General features: G+C 39.9%; 1 protein-coding gene across 1 annotated transcript in view; it reads right to left on the reverse strand.

Annotated features, from left to right (window-relative positions):
• The window catches only part of NPC1 (NPC intracellular cholesterol transporter 1), a 26870-nt gene extending 956 nt beyond the window's left edge, over positions 1-25914 (reverse strand). The window contains exons 1-24 of the mRNA XM_002195162.6: positions 25625-25914; positions 18858-18980; positions 17489-17595; positions 16745-16920; positions 15717-15884; positions 14864-15113; positions 13550-13626; positions 12540-12910; positions 11956-12182; positions 11481-11581; positions 10507-10609; positions 9383-9572; positions 8802-8984; positions 8062-8176; positions 7110-7237; positions 6879-7019; positions 6208-6297; positions 5904-6094; positions 5003-5118; positions 4317-4446; positions 3420-3620; positions 2434-2665; positions 1244-1357; positions 311-473 (exon numbers count right to left, since the gene is read on the reverse strand). Of these exons, the coding sequence (XP_002195198.3) occupies positions 311-473; positions 1244-1357; positions 2434-2665; positions 3420-3620; positions 4317-4446; positions 5003-5118; positions 5904-6094; positions 6208-6297; positions 6879-7019; positions 7110-7237; positions 8062-8176; positions 8802-8984; positions 9383-9572; positions 10507-10609; positions 11481-11581; positions 11956-12182; positions 12540-12910; positions 13550-13626; positions 14864-15113; positions 15717-15884; positions 16745-16920; positions 17489-17595; positions 18858-18980; positions 25625-25687 (3760 nt within the window). The 5' untranslated portion in view covers positions 25688-25914. The remainder of the gene's footprint in view (positions 1-310; positions 474-1243; positions 1358-2433; positions 2666-3419; positions 3621-4316; positions 4447-5002; positions 5119-5903; positions 6095-6207; positions 6298-6878; positions 7020-7109; positions 7238-8061; positions 8177-8801; positions 8985-9382; positions 9573-10506; positions 10610-11480; positions 11582-11955; positions 12183-12539; positions 12911-13549; positions 13627-14863; positions 15114-15716; positions 15885-16744; positions 16921-17488; positions 17596-18857; positions 18981-25624) is intronic.
• Positions 25915-25953: the final 39 nt, after the last annotated feature.

Genomic DNA, 25953 nt, shown 5'->3' on the forward strand with positions numbered 1-25953 from the left:
TCCACCCACCATCCTGTCCCCAGGTTGAAACATGCTAATCATGCTGCTCTCTGGGACAGCAGGCACCTTCACAAAGCACAGCAAAGTGCAACCACGTGGGGCAGGCACTGCTTGTTTCAGTTCAGCAAGCCCACAACAGTGAGCCTGCACTGCCACCAGTCAACCTCCGTTTTCCAAAGGACAGGCCACTTGGATGAGGGAGGCACATCCAAGTGCTGCTTTTCATCTCTGCAAACCTTTCCATGTCATGGAAAGTCCAGACAGCTATTTTTGTTTGAAGTGTGGTATAGAGCAGACTGTCACATCTTACCTATGTAACTAAGCAGAACTGGAAGAAATATCAGTCCATGTGTTGCTCCCAGCAGAACCATAGCTAGATACATCCTGAAGTAGAATATCTTGAAGATTTGAGATTTGGAAAAAGCCAATACTACAATTCCTCCAAACTTGGTCAGTGTGATACCACTGAAAACCTGGCAATAACAACAGTATTTAAATAATAAGTAGGAGTTTAGGTAATTAATTTCCTTCAAGTATTTAGCATTTGGTAACATTTCTGTGTAATCTAAGGCTCCTACATGCAGTATACCTCCTGCCCTGCCAGTCTAGGACCAAATCAAGATGCACTCAGGAGAATTCATCTTTTTGGTCCCACAGGACAGGCTCAGTATGATTAAAAATCCACTCTGATCTGTGCAGCCACCTAATTAATTTTTGCTTCAGGCAGATACAAGTGAAAACCATTACTTAATTTAACTTGCATTCAAGTTCCGTACATGGGTGTGGTACACACATCTCAAGAGCTGTCCATTACCACCCCATGTTACTTAGTCTAAGACAAGTGACATGACAGTACTGCCTAAACACTGAATCTTGCTTGTTCTCTACAAGCTCCAACTGCATCCCATATTCACAACCAACTTTCCTAGTCAGCTTGACTATCTGGAAGAGAAGTACTTGAATTTTAATGGAACAATTTGAGGTTTATCCAAACTACTAGCTACATTTAGCGCTCTTCTACTATTAGGTAATAATGACATCAGATTAAAAATGAGTCTTCATCACCCCTCTTACTAGTAGGAGCCTATGTTGACCTTAAGAGCTTTAATCATTCAAAAAAAAAAAAAAAAAAAAAAAGCAAGGCCATCTTTATGACTTAAGACTGTTACCTATAACATTTCTTAAAATAGTAAAGCTGTTACTTGGCTACTTGTTTTCCCCTCCCCACTCAGCAGATACTCACTGAGCTGCCCATGTGAGACAGAGCTTCTTCTGCACGCTCCACTCTACTGCCCTTGGTACTGATGGTGAATGCTCTTGTCACATGACTGCAGAATTCCACAGCAATACCACAGCTCTGGAGAGTGAAAGGAAATATGAAAACTTCAGTTAGATGAGCACTTTGATGGCAAGGTCAGAATACTACTCAGAATTCTGGATGGGCTAGAAAGATTCCTAGCAGCTGTCATCCATCCCCAGAGTTAAAGCACCATGGGAAGTTACAAGCTTAGTGTTGCTTCCCAGAGGCTGTTGCAGGTGTTTACCATACAGGTAAAACACTGTGTGGTGTTTTACCACCAGTTATTACTAACAGACAATCAAACAGGAAGCGGAACATGAGATTGTTTTAGAGGTCAAGTTTCCTGAGCTTGAAGCAAGTTAGCTTTGATGCAGTGCATGTAGTGAACATTGAACATTAGAATCAGTTTACAACTATAAGTTGCAATAACATTGCTTTAGAATAACATTGAATATACATCCTGATTTGATACCATGACAATTCAGCTGCCCAGTCATTTACAACACTAACTGAACACTTGGCTAATCTTAGCCTTGTCTAGTAGATAGAATTCCTTGAACATACATCTAATTGTAACATGGCTCAACAGTTTACACTAACTTTCAGACCTGCCATAAACCTCTAGAGAAGATGGTAAGCCAGAGCAACCAACAGATGCTTGCTGGAGTTACTTCTGGAGTGCTTTACCAAGGCTCTCTCTGCCCAGATGATTTCATCCACTAATGAAAGTGAACAATACTGCTGCTGGCAGTATGTATCCCAGATCTACTCTGTAGAACATAAATATAGCAGAAGCCTTAAGACAAACCTATGCATCCTTCAGCACAAGCCACCTGTGTTGATGTGGAGCAGCACCTAGCCTAGACAGCAGCAATGCAGCTGTTGCTGCAATACAAGAATGACCTCCAACAGATGCAGTATAGTTTCAGTTCAATTGCTATATCTTATTAGTACTAGGACTAGTTGTCAGAATAAACTTATTTTCTCTTCTACATGTGTTAAGATAAGCCTTTGAACAGTAGTGGAACTATCAAAGTTAAGTAGCAGAATACTGCTCAGTGTCACAAGTATATATATAGCACACAGAACTGTTCACAACTTAGAAACAGAAGCAAAGAGCAGTGTTGACTTACCATGACAAGATTTACTAATGAAACTGCATTCAAGCTGATGCCCCAGAGCCACATCACTCCAAACATGTTGACGATTATCATAGCAATAGTTATTGAAACCACAACAGCAGCCCATACTTCAAAACCAAGAAGCACAGTTGTCACCAGAAATATTGATCCCAAAGAGATGCAGAGGTTAAAGATAGCATCGTGCACAATTGTCAAGTATTGCTCATAGAAGACATAAAACACACTGTAGAAAAAAGAGAGGTTGTCATGAGCCATCTTCCCTTTTATATGCTAATATTAGATTAGTTTCTGTGCTAAGGACAAAGTAGCTCCCCCCAGCAGAAGTCACCAACAGAAACTGGCTTCCTCATATCAGTGGAATGTCATGTAACATTCTTCACTAACACTTCAAATAAAGATCATGGTCTCAAAGTCAGTGTAATTTTCATATTTGAATATAAGTAGTTACAGTAGATACCAGAAGGCAGGTGCTCAGATCCACTGTGATATCTGCAGGAGCTACTGCAGATGGACCATAAGTACAGGTAGGATCCTTTGATGCAAAGATCAGTATTTCAGATGTACAGATACCAACTCAATTTTAGTGTGATACTCCTATACTTGACATTGCTACTGCATTTGCTTTACATTTAAAAAACTTATTTGAAGTCCATACATTCACATCACAGCTTACAACTATCCATGTCAACATATCTGCTTACGTTTGAACTATTAAACCCCACTATGAAAGCTAGGAAATACCCAAAAATGGAGTCAGATCTACCTTTATAGTGAAGGATTTGAATTTGTTATCAATCACAGTAGAAAGAGGCCAGTGCCATGGATACAAATTATATCTTCCTAGTTTTACTAAAAATCCCCAAGTCTCTGCATTACCTTCTGTTAGACAAAACTCAAGTTTCTAATATGTTATTAGCCAGCAACTCTTCTGCATTGCTCAAGTGTTTGTCACCAAGGCAAGAAAGATCTAACCATACCTGTAAGGAAACACCCGGTAGTTCTTCTCTTTGATGCCCATGGTTTCAGTAATATTGTCTGCTATAATCCGAGCGTTCCTCATAGCATCAATAAAATCAGATGATGTTTTCAGTACAGTATGGTAAGTCATAAAATAAGTGGCTCCAACCTCAGTTTTGTTGTTTATGAAGTTGACAGCAGAATTATATGCAGCATGTCCTCTATAAAAATAGGTACATATCAGATGTCAGCACTATTCAAATTCATTAGCTTTTATAACAAATAACTTTATGGAATCATAGAATGGTTTTAGTTGGAAGAGAGCATAAAGATCATATATCTAGTTCCATCTCTGCCATTAGCAGGAACACTAGACTATGGCTGCTCACATCCCATCCCACCTGGCCTTGAACACTTCCAGGGAGGGGGCACAGCTTTCCTGGGAAATCTGTTCCAGTGCCTCATCACCCTCAAAGTAAAAAATTTCTTCCCAACATCTAATCTAAACCTACCCTCTCTAATTTTAAAGCCATGCCTCCTTGTTTACCACTACACCCCTTTGCAAGAAGTCCCTCTCTAGCTCTCTTGTAGGTGCCCTTTAGAGGGCTAACAGTTGGTAGCTGTTTCTAGCAGTTTCTAAAACTATAAAAGCTTCAGAGCACAATACATTTCAAGATTGTGCAGGATATTCTAGAACAGACTGACAGATATTGTCTCTCTTTGTACAGGGGAAAGCTGCTGTTTCATTTAGTTAATGATGCATTTGGATTTTTTTCAGAAACTAGTTCAGAACTGGTGAGATGTCAATGTTTGCATAGCTTTTAGGAGGACATTAGATATCTAACCTCCAGACAAAACCCAGAGCAAATTTCTTTGACACGTTAGTCTAAGCAGGGTCTATAGAATAAGGCTCTTACCCTTTGCCACATTTAGGATTAGGATTGTCTGATAGGAACATTGGCAAAAAGGTCATGAAGTCTTCACCCTGTGGTCTCTGCTTGCCTTCTTGAGTCAGTGGTCGACAACGAGTGCAGGATGGATCACTGACTGAAGAAATACAGGAAGAAGGTCATCTACACTGTCAAGTATTCTTTTTCCTAACACTAGTAACTTCTAAATTGCATTACTACAGGATGCAATTCCATAAAAAGCATTTTTACTGATGAATGAACTGATTAATCCTGAAATTCCGCATAAGATTTGTAGTCCTTAACTTGATTTATTGCTACTAAGGCAAAGGCCGTCAGAGAACTCTTACTTGTGCATTTATCTCCATTAGATCTGATGACAACTACACTCAGCTGAAGGACCTGAACAAAAGCAGAGCACCAAGTTTGTGTACTCTAAGAAAGCCAAGAGAAGGATCAGAATTTTTACAGTAAGTTACATTGGCTGTCTAGGTAGGCTGTTTTCAGTCTGCAGCATTCCAGTAGAATATTTAAGCTCATTCAAACAGCAGTTCAAATAAATTAAGAGGACAACTCAAGAGGTTCCTACTTACAGTAAGAAGAGGTATTCACTTGACTCATATAATGAGAAAATGTTTTGGCTGTGAAACTTATAAACCAAACTAATCCACTAGCAACAAGATGGATGCCAATACCTGAAGCATTGCAAAACTGTCCAGTGGTATTGTAGACTCTGCAACAGGATGACTGTGGTTTCACCCAGTCAAAGTAGTCATCAATCCAGGACGATGGGGCATAGCCTATCCTTGTGCTAATAAAAATAACGCAACATATCCATCATCAGTAATTTTATTTTTCACTCCAAACCATATCACTTGATCTCTCCAGTGGCAACTTATGCCATGTCAACTCATTAATGTCAAATCTACTCAGCTCTTCATATAGTCCAATGCTCCAGTACCCCATCCAAGAGCCATAATGCTCAGGTAGCTCAGGACACTGCAGCTAGAAAACACCAGGAGCCTTTTCACTGCATCCTGTTCTACTGCCAAGCTCAGATTTCCATTCTCCTGCCCACTCTGTTCCCCATACTATTCCACACCCTGTTGACTCAGCCTTTAAGCAAACCTCCTCCTTCAGTTTGGCTGAAATGAACTACAGTGGAAGGAATTGGAAAAAGACTTCCTTGAGCTGTTAGCTCCAGATAAAATTCCTGCTTAGCCTCCTTAGGCTAGCCTAGTTAATTCACTAGCTTTAGAAGCTGAGCATGCAGCCATTTTCCAGAACATCAAAACCCTGCTGAGAGGTTTTCACACATTTTCCTCACTACCATTCCAAGATTCCTTGAAGGATCAAGCCCCTTTTCCAAACCCAAGTACATCAATGTACTCCATCATTTCAGACAGGTTTTATCTGCATTATAGAAGACTGTCACAGCTGCTTCCAACTCCCTTCCCTCCCAAGCCCATAATATAAAGCAAATAAAATAGAATGTCAGTTTATGACCAACAGCTGAGCCTGAGTAAATCAGGAGGACACACTGCTCAGCTACATCTTTTCCATGCAACTATGCAGACACAAGCATGAAAGACTTACTAGCTGCCAATTTCCGCAGCATTGAAGACTTGCTGGACAAGTGAATCATTATTACATCCTGTTCCACCACACACCATGTTCTGCCCTTCCAAAGAGGTGTAGTTGTGTCCTTCTTCTAGGACAAAGTAGACAGGGGGACCCGCATGCAGGTACTTGCTGATGTTGCTGAAGTAATCTATTACATAGGAGTCCTTCAAGGGAAAGTTTTGAGTTACTATTATGGAATGTTGAGGTAGTACAACAAAGTATCAAGGTTTCAATTCAGCCACAAACTGCTGAACAGTGACATGATCATATGACTTACATCTGGCATTGAAAGAGACTGATCCAGTCCAATCTCTACATTGTGCATAACTGCTGCACTGAATGACAGGATACCCACAAACACTGCTATCTGCAAAAAAAAATCCATGGAAGTGAGAACTGCACAGAAACAACAGTCAATAGGAGTCATTTGTTAAGCTAATAGGAACCATGCAAAGAGGCTCTAGCTTAAATATGTTATCCAGGCTTAATACAACCGTGATAGTACAACACAGCTGATCAGTGGTCCCTTTGGAACTTTATTCTTAGAAAGGAAATTTATTCTTAGAAATCACCAGTGAAGGTTACAAACAACTTCTGTAAATAAGCATGGTAACTTTAAACTGAATCACAGATTCAGAAACAACACTCTGGATTAATGAAGTGTAGAAGCCAACACATTCTGTTTTTTTTACATAGGCTAAAGTAATTTGATTGACTGCAATGTAACTCCTAAATCTAGGCTTTAGACAATCCACAATCAAGCATCTATTTATTGGAATACTTTTGCAGCTACAAAAGCTTATTTCTATTCTTATGCTGAGAACAAAAATACTAGAAGCTTCATTTGTTTCACGTATTAAAGATTTTTCTTCCCTATTTAAGCCTTCAGGCTCACTGCTCTTTTGCTCAAGTTTAGATGACTGCTTATTTGAAATAGATTATACATACTACTATTGGTCTCATCCAATCCTTAAGCAGATATGGAGAAAACAGATTTTTGAAGAACAGAAATAACATGTTCTCAGAACGCTGGACTCCACTCATTTCTTCACTGCTTTTGATGCAACACAGAACATCCAGTCTATTACTCTGAAAACAGATTAAATGCCAGAGTTAGAGCAGTTCTGCAGATGTCATCATCCCCATTACACTGCAGTTACAGGTGCACTTAATACTCACCTCTTGACGCTTAATATCCAAGCCCAGGAGACTCACGAAGCAAGTGACTTGAAGAATAAAGTCTATGAGCACAGCCATTCCAGCAAACAGGGAGAACGTGCGAACCGCTGGCATCGTAGACAGTGTCCCTGGAGGAAGTGACCCAGTTTGTTAAAAGAGCTCCCTTCTCCCTAGAAATGCACGAGCATTTTCTAGACAAACATCCAGTTTAAGTGGTAGCCTTATAGCAGGACAAAGAGCCTTTCTTTCCAGAGCAAAGGAAACAGTCCATACAAGCCTGGCTACAGCTGCTGTCTTTGACCTATTTAACAGCACTGAGGCTGTGCAAAGGAGTGACTAGTTCTAAGCCATTACTCAATTCCAAATTTAGGTACAGACCGTGTAACAGGGCAGTTAAGGAGTGCTGTCAAGCAACATCTTGCTTCAATATTAAGCCACTCCAATGCAAGTTGATCCAATGACAAATTACTCTGCAGGTAAACAAAGCCGTTATGAAAGAAGGCCAAATTACACTTGTAGGGCAACAAAAGATTTGCCTCTAAAACATTATAAAGTAAGCCTCAAACATAAATCTGTCATAGGGGTATTTTTCTAACCAAGGGACATTTCAGCACGATGAATAAGTGCAATATAGGTGTTAATATACCCTGGTATTTGATCTATTACTAAGGTCAAATTTAGACTTGCCAGTCACTGCAAATCCATAAAAACCTCCAGTCTGTCAGGCTGAAAAGCTTGACAGATTCAGAACTGGATCTTTTTAACTGTGCCAGACTCTTAAAGTACTCCAATGCCTATCCCCAGCACAAGTTTAACTTGATAGTAAGAATGAACAACTAAGCTAAGCAGCCTCTACAAATTCTTACTTTGCTTTTTTATTTTATACTGCATTTATTCTTGCAACATGCAGTTATCATAAGGCCCTTATCTTCAAATATTAAAGGAGTCTTACCAAGAAAGAATGCCACAGTCTCTGAAAAGGATGAGAGAAACATACTGGGTGCCACATCTCCCAAAACTCTGCCAATCTGTTTATCCAGAGTTTCACCCTGAAGGCGTTCATCTCTCTGTTTTAAGTCAATAATTTATTATTATTAGGAATCATGCAATTTATAAACCTATTTCATATGGCTTTAAAAAACCCAAACTTTAAAATATCCTAAGTATCTTTTGTTGCTTTAACAGCTTTAACAAGAGTTAGATAAAAAGCAGCTGAGACTCTCCAAAACAAGAGCGGCATGAACATTACTTGTTGTCTTGCTTGAAATTTAAAACATAGTACCAAGTTCAGTACTTCACATAAAACTACACATTTGACAGAGGTGGTACCAGTTCCAGTGGGTTACTGAACCTGTCAAATTAACAAGCTTATTACCCACTAAGACTTAGTGTCAGAAGTTCCTAGTCTTAAGCATGTAGTTTAGTTCATAACTACTACTTACAATATGCTAAAGTTACAAGTGATCAAAATACCAGTTGAATTCTACAACTATTTTGAGATCAAGCAGCAGTAAGAAAAACTTTTTTTTTTTTTTTTTGTGAAGGAAGAATGTACACAGTTCTTGGCTCTTTTCCACTTGTAATAGTCCAGAGCTGCTCAATTGAGCTGAGCACTGGAGACTCCTACTCCAAGTTTACAGCCTTCAAAAATGACAGGCACTTTTAGAAGAGTCTGTATGAAAGAATAAATACCTGAAGTGTCTGAACCATAATGAAGATATTGTCCACTCCAATAGCCAGCACCAAGAAAGGAATTACTTCTATCACAATCAGTGTCAGTGGGATTCCAAAGTAGCTGAAAATGCCTATAGAACATGCTACTGAGCTCAGTACAATCAGGATGCCTGCAATGCCCAGAGTGATCTTCGAATCCACCTAAAAAAATTGTACTAAACATCAGCCAAACAAGCGTCTATCCCACCGAATAATTATTGCAAAGGCAAAAGCCAAATTCTAACATTTAGTATAGATAGTAGAAAACTTTTCAGGGTTTTTTTGAAGATCCAGATATTAAAAAAAAAAAAAATCAACCATGAAGCTGCAAGTCTTAAAGCTGATGTTAACTGAATATCAAGTGAAAGATCTTAGCTGAGACTGAAACACACACGAATTGTCTAGTACAAGAACAATGCTCCCCCTAACTCCTGCCCAAGGAGGACTCAATGCCCTAATAAAGAATTGAACATCAGCATTCTGCAAAAATAGTTAAGTCACTTACAGCTATCAGCAAGCTCTAGCTTCAGTCCTTATAGCAATGAAAACTATACACATACCAGCAGTCTTCTACAGCTCTGGATATGTCCCAAAGCTATCGAGATGTACACAAACATCACAATATAGCTTATCAACACAACACTAATATCACTGTTGCTTTCGCGGTTGATCTCATCTTCAATACTCCGTTCAGCAGAAAATGATATTGTTAAGTTTGAATTATTGTAGTTCATCAGAAAGTTAATAAATCTAAAAAAAAACACCAAGAGGTTGATCACACTTTAAAAGGATGAAACATCTTCCACTAGAAATACTGAAAGTCAGTGGCAAATTTAAATCATTTGTGTGGTACAAGAGTACCCTGGGGCCAGACATTAATTTGAGGGGATCTTTCTCAGTTTTAAAAGAGAGGTGCTGGCGACACATACCTGGAACTCTGCTTTAAGAACTAGAAATACACTACATTGAAATACTTTCTATGGTCTAACTAGCATTTGAGGACCAATAGCTACTTTGTATGAGCCATTTAAAACTCTAAACACAATTTTCCTCAAAGCTAGCCCTAGGAATACAAACAGCTTGCTTACAGAACTGGAACGATTTATTAGCCCTTGTTTCAGTTCCCCAACTTGGAGGTGCTTGTGACACAGGCAGATGCTTGTCATACTTTTATTTTGTCACAAACTTCCTAGTACAGTAGTTTTTTTCTGAACTGACAGCTAGAGCAGCTGGCTTGTATAAGCTAGCTCTTCACAGCGGTAAAAGGGATGAAAGCTTTATATGTTCATCTGGATGACATTTTTAAAAATTAAAGGTAAAAAACTACAGCATCAGGCTCGACCTTTCCACCCATGGTTAATGGTCCAGTAAATTAAAGAGCCTACCAGTGTAATTCTAGCCACAATAAAATAAATCCTTTCTGAAGTTACTTATTGGCAAGTGCTACTGGGCTAGATGGTCACTAAATGGGCTAGAACCTATGCCTCAAAGCAAATTAAGTGTGCCAGGCAAAGCGAAGGTCTTATGACCTGCACAGTCTGTTTTTAACCAGTTTTGCTGCCTCTCAAAACATCCCTGTAGTTATACTGAAAAACCATCAGCATAGCGCAGGTGTTTTTGTTGATCAACATTTAAAGGTGCTTTAAGTCATGCATGCATTTCAGAACACAGGAAGACTACTTACTCTTTTTCCCATGCTAAGGCTTTCATCAGCTTTTTTGAATCATTGTAGTAGTTGTTGACAGGAAAAGTAATAACAAGAGCTGTAGCATTATTATAGTTATCATCTGTAGAAGAAACAAAAAGTTTGGCATTAAAACAATGAAACTTACATTCTAGTATAACAGATACAAATAAGTTTAAAATTAGCATCGCCCAAAGCAATTCCAACCCTACAACTCCACTGAACACCAAGTTCTCAAACACACTGAAATACCAAAATAAGAATGGAAAGCTGATAAGCACTACAAATTGTATTCCAGAGTAATTATTCATTAACATGCTCATGACACCACAATGTTACATTGTTGCACAGTTAGACAAAAAGCTACTATATAACCACTGCTTATCATTTTCCATCTAATGAGAAATGTGACTTCCTAAACATTGTACCTCTTGCATACTTAGATTTTACTCAAAGCAAATACAAATCCCCTACAGTTTAATAAAGAACCAATTGCCTTTAAACACTATTTTAGATATATTAAACACAAGTTTAATTAGATTGCTTGAACAAAATCCTGGTTTAAGAGTAATTATGAAAGAATTTCCTTTGTGAACATTTTAATCCATTCTTAACTGCTTTGTCAGATCAGTGACAAAATATTCTAATTCAAAGCAAAATACACATATGTCCCAGCATGTCAACCTGAGTTACTTCATGTCTTTATATTTTACCAGGCCCAAAGCAGACCAAACATTTGTCCTGTTGACAAGTATGTTCTAATTACAAATTGCTTACATTTTGCACTTCCAGAGTAGTCTGCCTCCAATCCCAGCACTGGTCTACTGAAAACTTACTTAAAACACCCTTACTTACTGAAAGTTTAACAAAACTCCAGTTTTTCTGGACTGCATTTAAACAGCTATGTTAGCAACAAGAACAGCACACAAGAATGTACTCTCAGACTTATACTGCAATACTGTTCTGCCACTCACCATCATATCCTCCCAACACCAGCCATGGAAATACAGGTCCACCAAATGTTCCTAAGCAGGAATCGTGAAGCAAGCTTGTGTCATTCAGTGATGCTGGAGCCCTAAAGAGATCACCAGCAATAATTGTTAGCTTCTACTTGACAGCTGAGGCACAGCACAGAACAGTAAAAAGCTGTTGTGTAAAAAACTGAAAATCAAGACAAACAAGACAAGACTGCTAGTGGTACACTGTCCTTGTGCTACATTTGCTTTGAATTTGAATAGTTTTAAAGACGTCTGTCTTACAGCCTTCAAGACAAGGAGTACCTTCTAACCAACTGAACTATAAACTAAAGAGAAAGCTTAGAAACTGATCTCCTGTTCAGAACTCTTCAGAAACATTGAAAACATGTTTAAGGTAAATCAGAGGTAGCACCCACACCAAACCAAGCTGAACTAGCAACTTGATTAAAAAACAAGAAATTGTACTGCTCACCGAACACAGTATAAGAAGTGAGTGTGGTAATCAGCATAGACAAAGAACTCATCCCCAACAGTGTGATCCAGAACAGAATGGCTGTTCTGAAAGTAGTTCAGTACACTCAGGATAGTGCAGTTGTTGTTGTAGGGAGCAAGAGGAGCCAGGCAAATGTCCTTCAGCATTACAGTCTCATTGTCATAAGAAGCAGTTATGTTGACAATAGCATCCTGCAAATCCAGTACCTTTAAAAAAAACAAACTGTAATTTAAGAGCAGCACAAGAAAGTACTTCCCTTGCAAGACAGGATTTAAGTGCACACTAGAGTCTTGCAAGTTTCCAGAGACAGAGGCACACGTCAATAGAAGCACATTACAAAAACATTATTTCTGTGTTCATATTATGAACGGACACTTAGCTTGCGAGTGTCTCTCTAACAGAAAGGTTTTCAGCAAAAAGCTTTTATAGTAAGGCTATGATTTTTAATATGAATATCCAGTGACTGTTTTGATGGATACATAACATTGCACGTGGAAGCCAACTCCATGTGGTTATACCTGTTACGTATGCTTAGGTCTTTGCTCTCGGAAAGTCCCAATTACCTGATGGAGAATATCTTTGGTAAGGGGAGGCCCAAAAGGTACATCTTCTCCTGATGGGTAAGGCGAGTAGGTGTCTGGGTGGCTCTTTGGTGCTTGAATAATAACTTGCTCAGTACGGAAGAAAGGTCCAAAGTGTGTGTCAAAGTATTCCTTCTCCTTGCGGGCTTGGCTGCTTGGGGCTGACCAGAGATCTACAGGATTTGTAGTTGCTTTAATATATACAAAGCCTGAACAGCACATTGCAATGAAGACCACAGAGAAGAGGATAACAGGACGTGGATTTCTGACACAGAAAGCCCCCCATGATGTAAATGTCATCCTCAGGCCATTCTCAAACCTTTCACCAAGCCTTTCACCACATGTAATGTTTCCTGCAAGAGCAAGAAAACAGTAAATATTTAAGAAGTTAGTTAAGTAGCATTTTCTTGGAGTTCACTCCAAGAAGATGAAATTTTATTCTGTTTGTAGGAAGCACCAGAAGCTATGTCTCCACTGACAGTCAGATCCTGGGACCAATCCCTGACTGAGGCCAAGGGGCAGAAAACAGGTCATACCTATGTTGCCCCTTATAATGTAAGGTTATGTTTGACAGCAGCAGGTGTAGCAAATAAAGCTAAAATATATATAAGCAATAAAACAAGCTACCTCAGCTGGTACACAAGTTACAGTACAGTTCTTTCCTAGCATGCTTTAAGTGGATATATGGATGAGTTAAAACATGATCAAACTGATTTTAGCATCATGTTGTCCTCCCTATACTCCTACAGCAAACCTCTCCAGAAATTCCTTGGAGTTTAGCTAGATCAATGATGGGTGTACCCAGGGCTTTCAGCATGCAGTAAAACAGGGCTAAGTACTACTCTAAAAGAAGAGAGATGCTGGTCAAAAGGCTGAAGGCCCTTTCAGAATGGACTTTTACCCTAACAAAGCAAAAACAGAGGAGCCCATGCATAGGAAACAGATACATTTGAGAGTTTGTAATAAACTTTGTACTGTTATCCAAGACATACCATTGTCACGGTGGGAATTCACAGAAAAGGCTACATTGCTGTCAATTGGGGTGTACTCCGAGACAAAGTGCCGCCTCCTGCAAGGCAAGAAGCTGTGTTAGCCTGCTTGTCCAAAAAGGCATCTGTACTGTTTGTACAACAGTCTCTGGCTTTGTGATCTTTTGGAACAGCCATGTCAGCTATCTTATGAAACTTTTTCAACTTATATCAAGCACAGATTTTTTTATGCACATTTAGAAGATCACTAGCATTAACAACACAGAGAATTTATTTAAATTGATCCTAAGTTGATAATTTGCAGGATATTTTTATATTAGAAATATTAACCAGGCATCTCAAATACACAATTTCATGATGCCCACTAAGGTAAGGCTTCTGAACGTATCAAATCGTCATACCCACTACCCTTTTCCAAGCAGACTTAATTCTTACTATAGAGCAATTTCAGTTTTCTGATTATAACTGAACAACCATAGAATCAGAGTGGCTTAGGCTGGAAGCAAACCTTAAAAATCCTCTAATTCCAACTCCCCTGCTATGAGCAGGGACACCTTCACTAGATCAGTTTACTTAAGAGATCCATCAAGTCTGGCCTTGAACACCTCCAAGAAACAGTGAGTGCACAACCTCTCTGGGCAACCTCTTCCACTGTTTCAATACCCTTACAGTACAGATTTTGTTTTTAAGATCTAACCCACATCTATTCTCCCTCAGCTTCAGACAATTGCCCTTTGTCCTGTCAGTACATGCCCTTGTAAGAAGTCCCTCTCCAGCTCTCTTGTAGCCCCCCTTTAGGTACTGGAAGGTGCTGTAAGGAACCCCTAGAGCCCTTTCTTCTCCAGGCTACCCTAACTCTCTCAGCCTGTCTTCATAGGAGAGCTGCTCCAGCCATGTGATCAAGGGTGATATGCTATCATTACTGAAAGCTCAGCTTTCATTTAGGTTTTTTTCAAAATAGGAGACTAGGAAAAAGTATTCATTACTTAATTTGAAATACGGCAACGATTGTTTTGTTATGAATGTGTGTTTTCCCAGACTTCTGCATACTAAGCTATGAAAGTTCAAGAATAGTGTATGTGATTCTGTAGCTAGGAATGCTATGACATGTATGCATCAATTAAACCAATTTCTGCAATCACTTTCTACCAGATGATTTTAGCTGTTAGAACATTTTTTGTAAGTATACATGGTATCTGCTACAGAACATGACTTTTGGCTGGCTGAAGTAGTCAAGACATAAGCATCTGACCAGGGCAAAGAAGTTCTCAAGGATAAACAAGTGACTTGCAGAGCTCAGCATTTGGAATGCTTTACCTGTAACACCAGACTCCAAAAACTAGTGCAAAAAATATGAGTAGAAAGCCCATGTATGAGATCCACATGATGACATACACAGCATCCAAACCAAACAATAGCCAAGGAGGAGGCAATGGAGGGGGCTGAGGTTTTGGACCACAGACAATTGAACAGTCCTGACAACTGCATGGTCCTGTTGAATCATCCATGGACTCATTACAGCCTTTGGTAGCATTATTCATAGGGTTCATTCCATGGACAGGAACATCTATGACAAATCACAAGTTGCAGAGCCAGTTTACTACAAGGAAAAATTCAGACCTTCCCAGTTATCTGAGTTAACCCTTTATATGAAAGCCCACAGCCCCTGTGTAGAGCAGCATTTCTCGGTCTTAGAGATGAAGGATCCACTGCCTTTTCCACAGCAGGTACCAACTATTTACAGTTGTCTAATAATTAAATGACTGGTCATGTCTATAACACTTCAGTCTGTAAAAATAACAAGCACACACTTCTGTCATCTCAGCAATGACTTGTCACCCCTCTTATCTATTCAGACTGTGAAATGTGTAATAATTTCCTGTTAATGCAATCCTCAAGGATGACGGTACTGCCCATTTCCCAAGGAATACAAGTAGCCAGTTACCTAGGCTCAGTCTATCACAGAGTTTCAGAGATTTCTACAGTAACAAGCTGTATAGAAAAAAGCCCAAGCAGAAATAAAAATAAAAAGTAAACTAATGTCACATTGCTTTGAAAGCCTCTGACTGCAGACTTTCATTGCTGGGCAGCTGTTTGAAAATCAATGCTCTAGCCATAGCACCTAAGCTTTGACAGGCATTTCAAAGGCAAGGACTATTCAGTTTCTCACCTGAAAAGATTGGAATTATGTTGAAAGGAGTTTGCCCATTGTCTTTACTAAACATGTACTCAATCCAGTTGGTTGCATTGCAGTCCTTGACATCCTTTCCACACAGCAACCCTAGTGCTTTAACATTGCTTGATGGAGCCTCCACATCCTTGCAGGCATTGTACATTGCTGGGAAGATTCATTAAACCAATATTATAATTTAAGTAAGCATTCCAAGTATTTCCAATATTACAGACTCCCCAAGTTCCAGGAACATACTTACAGATTTCAAGTAAAAACATGTTAGGATAGTGAACTAATGCTTTCAGTTGTATTTCTAGTATTCAAGGTTGCAATGCTTTGTTACAGCTACCTTACTCTAAGAAAGCCACTCAAATCTGCATCATGCTAGAACCCAGTTTTCTGCTTGACAAGAAACATTGGCTAATATTATTTTCAGTGAAAACCATGAAAAGCATTTAAGGTAGTTTCCACTTGTAGGCTGTGTATGACTTTCAAGTATCTCAATTTTATTAAAGGTTACTGCAAAAACATAAAAAGACTGAATTAATGCTTTAAGGTTGCTACAAAATCAACCCAAATGTATTGTTCTCTAAAAATATCTGGTTTTGACAAAGACTGAGTACCTCTTTTACTTGAGAACCATAATGTGTACAAATTTTATTATCATCCTTGCCAGACTGTTTTAGTATCAAGTAGACTTTGGACATTCAATACTTGGCAAAAACTTTATTTTTCTGAAGTTAAAGTCATCAGGGTTATTAGCTATTAACTGTTTTTATAGATGTTCATCCTCAACTGAACCTTTAAAACATTGTTATTTAACAGTGTGTCAGTGTGATGTCTCCTGTCCAGGCAGAAGTTGAGTGTTCCATGAGTTTTAAGGGTGACCTACTGTTACCTATGTGATGACTCAAACTTCAAAAAGACACTCAAAAAGATGTGCCCCCCTCCAAATGCCTTTTGAAAAAGAAGTGGTCTTGTTACCTGGACAAAAACCAAGGTAAATTAACAAACTGTTTACTCACCATTTGCAAATCGATCTCCAATGAAGTACTGCAGCTCTGTAACGCTACTTTTGTTCTCTTTTAAAACGGGATCATAGTAAGGTATGGTGTTTGTAACATTCAAGAAGTCAGACTGATTTGGACTACAAGTCAGTTCACAGAAGAGGTTTATCAAATTGTAAAAACATGATGGACATCTGGAAGGAAAGCAAATGAATAGCAATTAGATTAAGAGGTAAAGGTGCTATGTAGGTCAAGTCAGGTACGCCTTGCAAATATAAACATTCTGCTCAGAGCAATAGAACTAAATGTTTAAATTCTGTAAGATTTTAGCAGCAATATGACAATTGTTGATGCTAGATGAACAATTTTAAGCACCATAAATTACTAATAAAATTGCCTGTCTCAGCAGATTCAAACAATTTTACTAGAATTTGAAGAAAAACTTTACTGTTGATAGTAGGAAGACTTCTTAGACTTCTTCAAGTCTTAGTTAGAACAAGACCAGTTGGTCTCCCCCTTCTGAAGGTTTCATTACATAAAGTAGCTTGAGACAAGCTAAAGGAAAATTTATTCTACCAGCTAAGTCAATCCAGACTTGTAGTTGTTTCATGACATTACAGTCTGCTGCTATAAGAAAGTCACTCCAGCAGCTTGCTTCAACAATCATTTAAATGAAATTACCACTTTTTCTACAATCTACTTGAAGACAAGTGCTTTGTTATTCTGTTACAAAATTAGTTACTTTGCCATTCATTAGCATACCTGGAGAGAAACTGCAGAGGCAGCTGCAAGTTATTTTTCAAAGTCTGAAGCTGATGAACATCACAGCAAGTGCTAACATTGCCAAAGAATAAACCTGGGCAGAGTTCCTTAAAAAAAAAAAAAAAAAACCAAACCAAAAAACAAACAACATTCAGATCAAGAGGAAAGGAAGAAAAAGCATGTTTAAGACTTCAGAACTCATTAAAATCATGGGCTCTGCATCAGCATATTTCAGAACACAGTAGCTGTTGCTGTGGGAGACGCATAGGAGTAAAGCAGTCCAGCAAACGAGATTTTTGTTTAGAGATTGGAGAGAAGAATCACTTTTTTCACTTCTTTTATTCAAGGCAGCACTTCCTTTTGAAAAGCTCCTTCAGATGATCTTTAGTCACCAGAGTCTATATATAGAATAATAATGGCATTTGAGAGCCTATTGGTAAGAGGACAGTGCATGTTTATCCGAGTTGAAAGTACTCCTGCAGCTTATCCTCCAGTACTCCTTCTGGATAGTATCAGATTTTAAAGTCTCAGAAGGTCAGCCACTAACCATAAAACCACTGATTACCTGGAAGAGCTGCTTCATGTTCAGTTTGTAGAAGAGACAAATGCATTTAACACAAGTATAACTGATAGTAAGATACAAGAACTGTACATTAAGTCTTCAGAAACAATACACAACAACAATTAGCTCACCCACATATTTAATGAAGTAATTCCTGTCACCAGTCTAACCATTGTTTAACTCTGTAATTATTTCACTCTTTAAAGCTTTGGACCATCAGATGCCAAGAAGGCAAATCTGGTAATATGCTACATTGTGCATGAAATATATAAACTCTATTTTGACTGTGGTTTCTTTAACTTAGGCAGCTGAAGCCCAAGTAAGGAAATACAGTCTCACACTAGGCACAGCTAATTTTGTCCAAATTTGCTCCATTTGAACAAGTATCAGTTAGCACCTTCCTTTATCAGGAATGATCATCTGAAGGAAAACAGTTCAGTTTTGTCCTTTAGAGATCAGAAGGGCATAACTGTGGAACATGTATTTGGGAGGGTCTTCAAAAAAGCAATTTGAGTAAAGAGTAGTCAAATCAGTGAGGAAAATATGCAATGAAGTGAAAAAACCCTATATTTAAGATTTAACGTTTTGTCTGTGACGGCCTCTAAACACATTTTGGAGACTTCTCCTACCTCTGAAAAGAAACTGAGGTAAATTACCTTAATCCAGTTGGACCTAAGAAATCAGAGACAATCTGCCTACTTTCTCATCAAGTTAGGATGAGAGGTCATAGCACAGGTCTAAAAGAACCCAATACAGAATTCTACTATTGGGGACTTTTTTAGCAGCAAACCTCCAAGAAAAGCTCACCTGCATTAAGTCATAGCCATCTTCTGGTAGTGCTATTGGTGGCCCATCATAAGCACAGTTGTACCTCTTGTCTCCAGAAGCAACTCCACATTCTCCATACCAGACACATGCTTGGGGAAGTACCTAGTCAACAAAATAAGTGATTATCTGCAAATAATAGTTGCCAAATATCTCAGCTGTTGTAGAATTTATGTACTGTTACTCCAAAAGCCACTTGCAGTCCAGATTAGATAGGTTAGATAGGTTCCTGCTAATTAAAACATCAGTGTGTACTACATAAAGCACCCATTAACAAAAGCAGATGTTTTTGACATGGTGCACATCACCACTGATCTTCAGCTTAGCTCCCCACCTTCCCTTGATCATTACAGAAACAGGAGGTGCACTGCCTATAGTTAAGATCAAGTATAAGAGTTACTTAAGAAGACCTAAATCAATACCTGAAAAACATCTTCAAGTACAAGGTGATTTAGAAAAGAATTTGTTCATGCAAGACAACAATAACTGGTGGGTTAAACTGTCACATTAGAGCAGGAGTCAGCGCACATGGAGATAAACTCATTGCTTGTGTGCAATTTCACTTCCTACTGTCACACTCTGATCCTTCCTGAAAACTTGTGTTTTCAGTGACAGATTGAGGAAATAGCACAGAGAGGATTCACAAAACAGAACTTCATAGCTCTGTATTTGCCATACATATATTGTCACAAACTCAAAGCATGCCCTCCATCACCACTTTCAAGCCTAAGCATGGAACATTTAAATGGGATTACAGTACTAAGAAAAAAAGCCTAATCTTAAAAATGTTTTAATTTAAGGGACTATTGAAAATCCAGAAATGTGCATAAAAAATTGAAAAAGGGCAGTGGCACCTTGAAAGCCTTTTATTTTTGTTCAGTGGTACTGACACTGAAACATCTGAGATACTAAGCCAAAATATTTATTCTGAAAATTAAAACATTTAATGCAATAACAAGTTGTTTACAGCAAAAGCTTTAATATAGTTCCAAAGTTTTCCTACCACCTGGGCTGCAAGCAGACTGCACAAACATTTACTACACTTATAACAGCTCTGATCAGGAGTTTGCTTAGTACAGTTTGAGAGATAACTGACCTATTTTGATCTCCTGAACAACCTTGACTTAGCATTTTAGAGACACTAGGTACTTGCTGCAAGGACAGACTGCTGTGCTTTGTGCTCGACCATGTATTGTTTACCAACCAGAGAGGCCCCTGAAAGGCTGTCCTGACAATATCCAAGAGCTACCCAGAAACACAGTGCCTCCATAACATCCATTTTTGTGCTGAACAACACTTACAGTTCTTCAAAAAGTACATCAGTAGTTGGCTGCTTATCAACCAACAACAGCCATCATTAATTTACTCAACCCAAGACTTGTTTCCTCTTTCCCCTAACCAGGACAACATAGGCCAATTCAAAGTTACTCACTGCAAGCCAGATCTAAAAGTCAGTTTCAGTGCCACTTGTCTAGATCACCATTTCATTTGTCTATTCTTGCACATCATCTAGTTAAACTCACAACCAGCTGTTAAGTATTACCATGTTCTATGATACAAGCTGGGTAACATCCCTTAAGATTGTACTACAAACACTGAATGCTTAACCTCAGCATAACCCAAAAAGTCAAACTTCCCTAACGTATAGACTATTTCTCAAAATCACATTGTAAATTTGTTCATGCTTCAAGGTAATCGAAGACGTTATACTATTTTGATGCAAATTTAGAAGTCATCATCTTCAACTCTGCTTCCTCATACCTATATGCCCCAGTTTTAAGAGCAAACAATCTACTAGCACTGAAAATGGTTCTGCTGTTTGTACCAGCATCAGAAATTAATTGTCTCTTCAAGAGGAAGCACAGATTCACTACTATTCTTGCAAAAGGGCAAGGAATTTGGAGCTACTTTGCAATGCCCGTGAGAAAAGAATTAGTTATTTCTTCAGTATCATGCTGGCTTCTGTATTTAGTCTAGAATGGTTTGTAATCATCCTTTCTAAAAAACACTTTCATTACATCTCGTTATCTAACACTTCTTATTTTTTAAAACACACAAATTCATTCTCTTTAGAGAAAGACTTAGTTTATTCCAGAGTGGAATGTGTGGGAAAACTGGTAATGCAGTTAACAGTTACAAAAAACTTATCAGGGCACCTCTTGCATAGAAAAGCTTGAGTAAATTTTGGCTACCATGTCAGTCTGACTGATAATTCAATTGTTTTAAAAACATTATCTGTGTTTCAAGGCAGTGATTCCTTGGTTAGAACTACATGGATGCAAAACAAAATACAACTGGTCTTATGTTTATAAATTTACCTACAAGGCTTTCTGTCATTACTTTCAGGACAGAACATAAAACAACTTACTTGCACATGACACTTGGTAATGTACCAAAAGATATTCAGCTAAACACAAAAGAAAAATAAAGCAAGACTAAGTTCATCCTAATATTAGTTTACATTTGAATTTGGATAAAGAATTTCAAATCACATTCCTGAAGTTCCACAGCAATAAAACATACAATGGAAAAAAACAATGTTTGCCACTCAAACTTTCCGCCTGTTTAAGGAAAGCTGAACAGATCAGCTGCTTTAAACTATTAGAAGAGCACTTGGGCCTAGAACTGCAAGTCTGAATACTCTGTTTCAATATTAACACCAAGAAGGCAGTTTTAGAACAGCTTAAGATTTTACATTTATGCCATTACCTAGCAGGATTTCACTAATAAAAGTGTAAGTTGGTTCCCCGAACCAGTAAGCTTTGGGGATGCTTGATTTACAGTGGTTGAACTAAGTCAATAAGCCTAAAAACCACCAAATCATTATGCATCAATAGCCTAAATTGAACAGCACAGCTCTTGAACATTAACAAGTTAATAGCCTGCTTACCATTGAGTCAGCCCCAAAATACAGGAGAGGACTGGTCTCCTATGGCCGAGACAGCATTCAGGGATACAAGTAACTATGTAATTACTCCACTACCATAGATAAGATAGAGCTGACAGTTCTTCACTCTGAAAACCCTCTAGTAAAAGCTAGATTAAGTTAGAGAGTAAGACAACCACTTTGCTCTTTCCATTCTTTCAGAACAATGTTCCTGTGAGGGTAGGGTGAGATAGAGATGACTAAGTGTGGTTGTAAATAAGTCATAGTTAACAAAGCTGCTCCTTCCAGAGTCAGACTTTTAGGTCAGATAATTGTTCATCTGGGTATTAAGTTTCTTAAGTGGGCGAAAGCCTAGCCCTAAAAGTAACAACAAAATGCTATGCTGAACCCATCTGCCTTCTAAACAAGGCAAAATACTTAAAATACTCCATAAGTAACACAGGGCTAGTACATGGTTTTGTTTTTTTTCTGTATGTTTTCCTGTTAAGATCACATGACTAAGTACTTCATATATTAAAATGGGACTTTCCTAAGTATTTCAAAAAGCAACAGCAACATAACCTTAGATAAAGGCTGTTCCTTCCTGCCTCTAGCATATCTTAGAAACCACTTGTCAGCACACTAACACCAACCCTCTGAGCGCAGAAAACCATATCCCTATTTCTGGCAGGCTTAGCCTGCTTGAAGAGAAATTTCACCTCAGGCCAAGGCCCTAGGAGCCCTTATAAAGAACTTGCACATGAGCAAGTATGGGCATTCTGCAAAAGTTCTGTTAAGAGTTTTCTGGTTCCCAAGCATTATCATTCATTTGTAATAGAACTAGTATTCCCACAGATCATAAACACGTTTAATTCAGACCATGTTCCTTCAACTGCAGGTTGAAACAAACTGACAAATTTTGATGCTTCCAGCAGCATTCATCACCACCAATGAATACCTAACTGTTAAGGATACAAAGAACAATGATGATGCTGTACACAGAAACAGCAACTGTTTGTGGTCTTACAAATACCAGATGACAAGTGACCACTGTTTGATTCTTCAAACTAGGATTACTAATATATGGAAAAGGCAAGACCATCAGATACAGCTGTTTCCCTTTCCTTCATTTAGGATGATGCATCTGGCATCTTGCAGGGCAAAAAGATCAATCCAGGAAAGAGCACACTCTTCCCCTGCACCCACTTAATATCTGCTATTGCCAACTAGGTTGAGAGTTCTAAGGAAACACCATACCACCTTTAATAAATGGGTGGTGTATGGGTGAAGACTGGTTTATGGAAACTGGTGACCAAGTGAAACTCAGAGATCTGCCCCAGAAGTTGCATATTACCTCACAACCCTTCCTGTGGGGAAAACAGGTGCATGGACTAAAGGAAACTTTACAGGCTTAGTTCTTATTCTTAGTCTCTTTCACCAACTTGTTCAAAGCCATGCCTTATCTGCAAAACTCCTCCTGTTCCTTTGCTCACCAGCCTGTTTCCTTTCAGATGGAAAAATCCTTACTACTCCTGGTCAGCAAGTTACAGTTCTGGAGTTATCCAAGTCACATATCAGATGCCACAGTAAAGTCAAAGTCAAGTAGGAAGAGAAAGCTGTAATAACAGTAATAATTTAATAATTCAGTATCTGTGGGGACACGCTGATGTTACCTGCAAGGTTGCATGCATGATCAGGAAGTGCAGGGCCCACAGCTAGCACCTGTCTGCAACTAAGTCCATCTGCACCAAAACAGCTCTGATGTCCTGCAGGCTTATAATAATAATACTGCAGAACACCTGGATTGTTTTGCCTACTGCCCAGCTAGGTACTACTCAGTTCTACCAGTCACTCCCTTCAGTCATCTCTCCCCTCCTAAGGCAGCTTCCAGAAAGGCTGAACAAGTCACTCCTGATTTTCCAGGAAGTAATTTAGATGTAGTGGTTACTGTCTTGTTCTGGAGCTACACTGCCATCCCCAATAAGGTAACACCACACTGCAGCCACTTGGCATGAGCAGCACTTGTCATTAACACATTCCCATGGGATTTCATAAAATCAAACATAGCTTGGGATCCTAGCTGCTGTACCTAACCTTGATTAGCCAGTGATTTAACAGCTTGTGTTTTAGTACAATTATACAAAGATCAATTGCAATAGTGGCCATTAAGCACACAAATACCATCTAGTGCATTAGGACATTCATAAGAAAATAAAATCGTAATGGATAGCTGGCAGAAATTTTCTATGATGTACTGTTCAGAGCGAAAGATACAGGCTGAACACTTCAAGTTCATTGTGAACGCATACGTAGTGGAAAGATTGTGAGCTGAAGTGCCACTCCAGTCCACAGACTGCTTTAAAACAGAAAAAAACATGACATATGGCACTTTGGATTACAAACATCACAACTGAAAGCACAAAACCATTACACCAGCAGTACACTTGAGGGAGAGAACAGTTTACCTTTACAATGCTTCTCTTCAGCAAGCATCTAACACTATATAGGCTCAGTCTAACTGAAGGACCAGCTTCTCTTCAAAAGATATTGAGAGTCCTCTTTGTGAAGTGTCAGGCTGTAAATAAGAGTTAATGGCAAAAATCCCCAATAAAACCACATTCTATCTTCTTACAGTACACAACTGAGACCTGCATGGTTAGAATTATTTTGCAATGTTTACTTTGAGGGGCCACAAAGCCTCTACAAAGATCCCCTAAATATTTGGGGAACTTGTTTCAAGTTCCTGTAGGTCACTATCCTCCTGATAAGGAAAGCATTCTGTCATTTCTTTACCAGCCTAGGACACACCTCATTGCTCCAGGATGATATCTCCCTCCAAAAAAAATACATAAAGGTGCATTGGTTAGCTGTGAAGTACCATTGGCTACTCATCTGAAGATCACGAGTCACTACTAACAATCACCTTCTCCAGTGGTAAGAGAAGAATGAATTCCTCCTTTTATGTTCAAGCTCTTAAAAAAGTTTTTTCGAAGAGGATATGAGAACAGCACATACACGAGATGACAAACTCCTATGTTTAAAAAGAGCTAATCATGAAACTTGACCTAGAAAGTATGTTTTAACGTAGGTAGAGAGGGAAAGAAAGCCAACCACTAAGGCTTACAAGACACTCCTTGTTTCTCCAGAGGAATGTGGAGTATCCCGCTCCCAGCTTGCACTACAGCATAACAAAACACGACTGAGAGGAGTGAATGCTTTACCATATTTTTTCATAAAGCTCCCAAGAAGTCTAACATACTCTAGTCCTCGATTTTAAGGAAATATGTAATCTTACTACTGGCACATGAATAAACAGCAGCTCTCACTCCGCACGGATCATTATTTCCAAGAAGCCGTAACCTAACCAAACTTACACCCCAAGCAAAGCGAACCAGACACCGAGGACATCTGGAAGCCTCTGCCGAGCATGTGACTGCGTGGCCACTCACATGCACTGGGCATTGCATAACCACGGCACGCCACGGGAACGCGGCATCCCGGGGGCTGCCGCTGCCGGGCGCGACCGCAGGGGACGGGGACTGGGCAGAGGCTGAAGTTCGCGGGTGCTTCCCGGCGGGCCTGCTGCGCCACCGCCTGACAGCCCCGTCCCGACGGGACCCTGGGCACGGGAGAAGGGGACGAGCTCCACCGGGAACGCGGAGGGGACACCCCAGTACCTCGCTTTAGCTTCGTGCCGCCCCGAGCCCGGGGGCCTAACCCGGGACACCGCCGCCCTTACCCAGCCCCCGGGCGCGGGATGCGCAGGGGACACCGCTGCTCCCCCGCCCCAGGCAACACCCGCGGGATCCCGCTGCCCACCCGCCGCTCCCTCTGCTTCCTCCCCATGCCGGGAGGCCCGGCATTCCCCACCCCACGGACTCACCCGCACGGGCGACAGAAGCAGCAGGAGGACGAGGAACCCGAGGCCGCCTTGAGGGGTCCCCATGGCGGCGCGGGCTGGAGCGCGGATGGCCGGCAAGGCGCTATGGGCAGCAGCACGGAGCAGCAGCGGATGGAAACAAGAGGAGGGCGGCGAGGCAGCCGCGCCAGCGCAGTCTGAAGGGCCGCTCTCGCCTACCCGGGCGGAGCCGCCAGCCCCTCCGAGGAGAGTCCGAGGAGAGGCCGAGGGCCGCCCCAGCGCCTCCGCCAACCGCGACCGCCGGCCCGCCCCCGGCACCGCCTCACCCCGCACGGCGAAACAGGAACACCCTC

This window comes from Taeniopygia guttata, chromosome 2 (assembly GCF_048771995.1).
Source record: "Taeniopygia guttata chromosome 2, bTaeGut7.mat, whole genome shotgun sequence".
In the NCBI taxonomy this organism is placed as follows: domain Eukaryota; kingdom Metazoa; phylum Chordata; class Aves; order Passeriformes; family Estrildidae; genus Taeniopygia; species Taeniopygia guttata.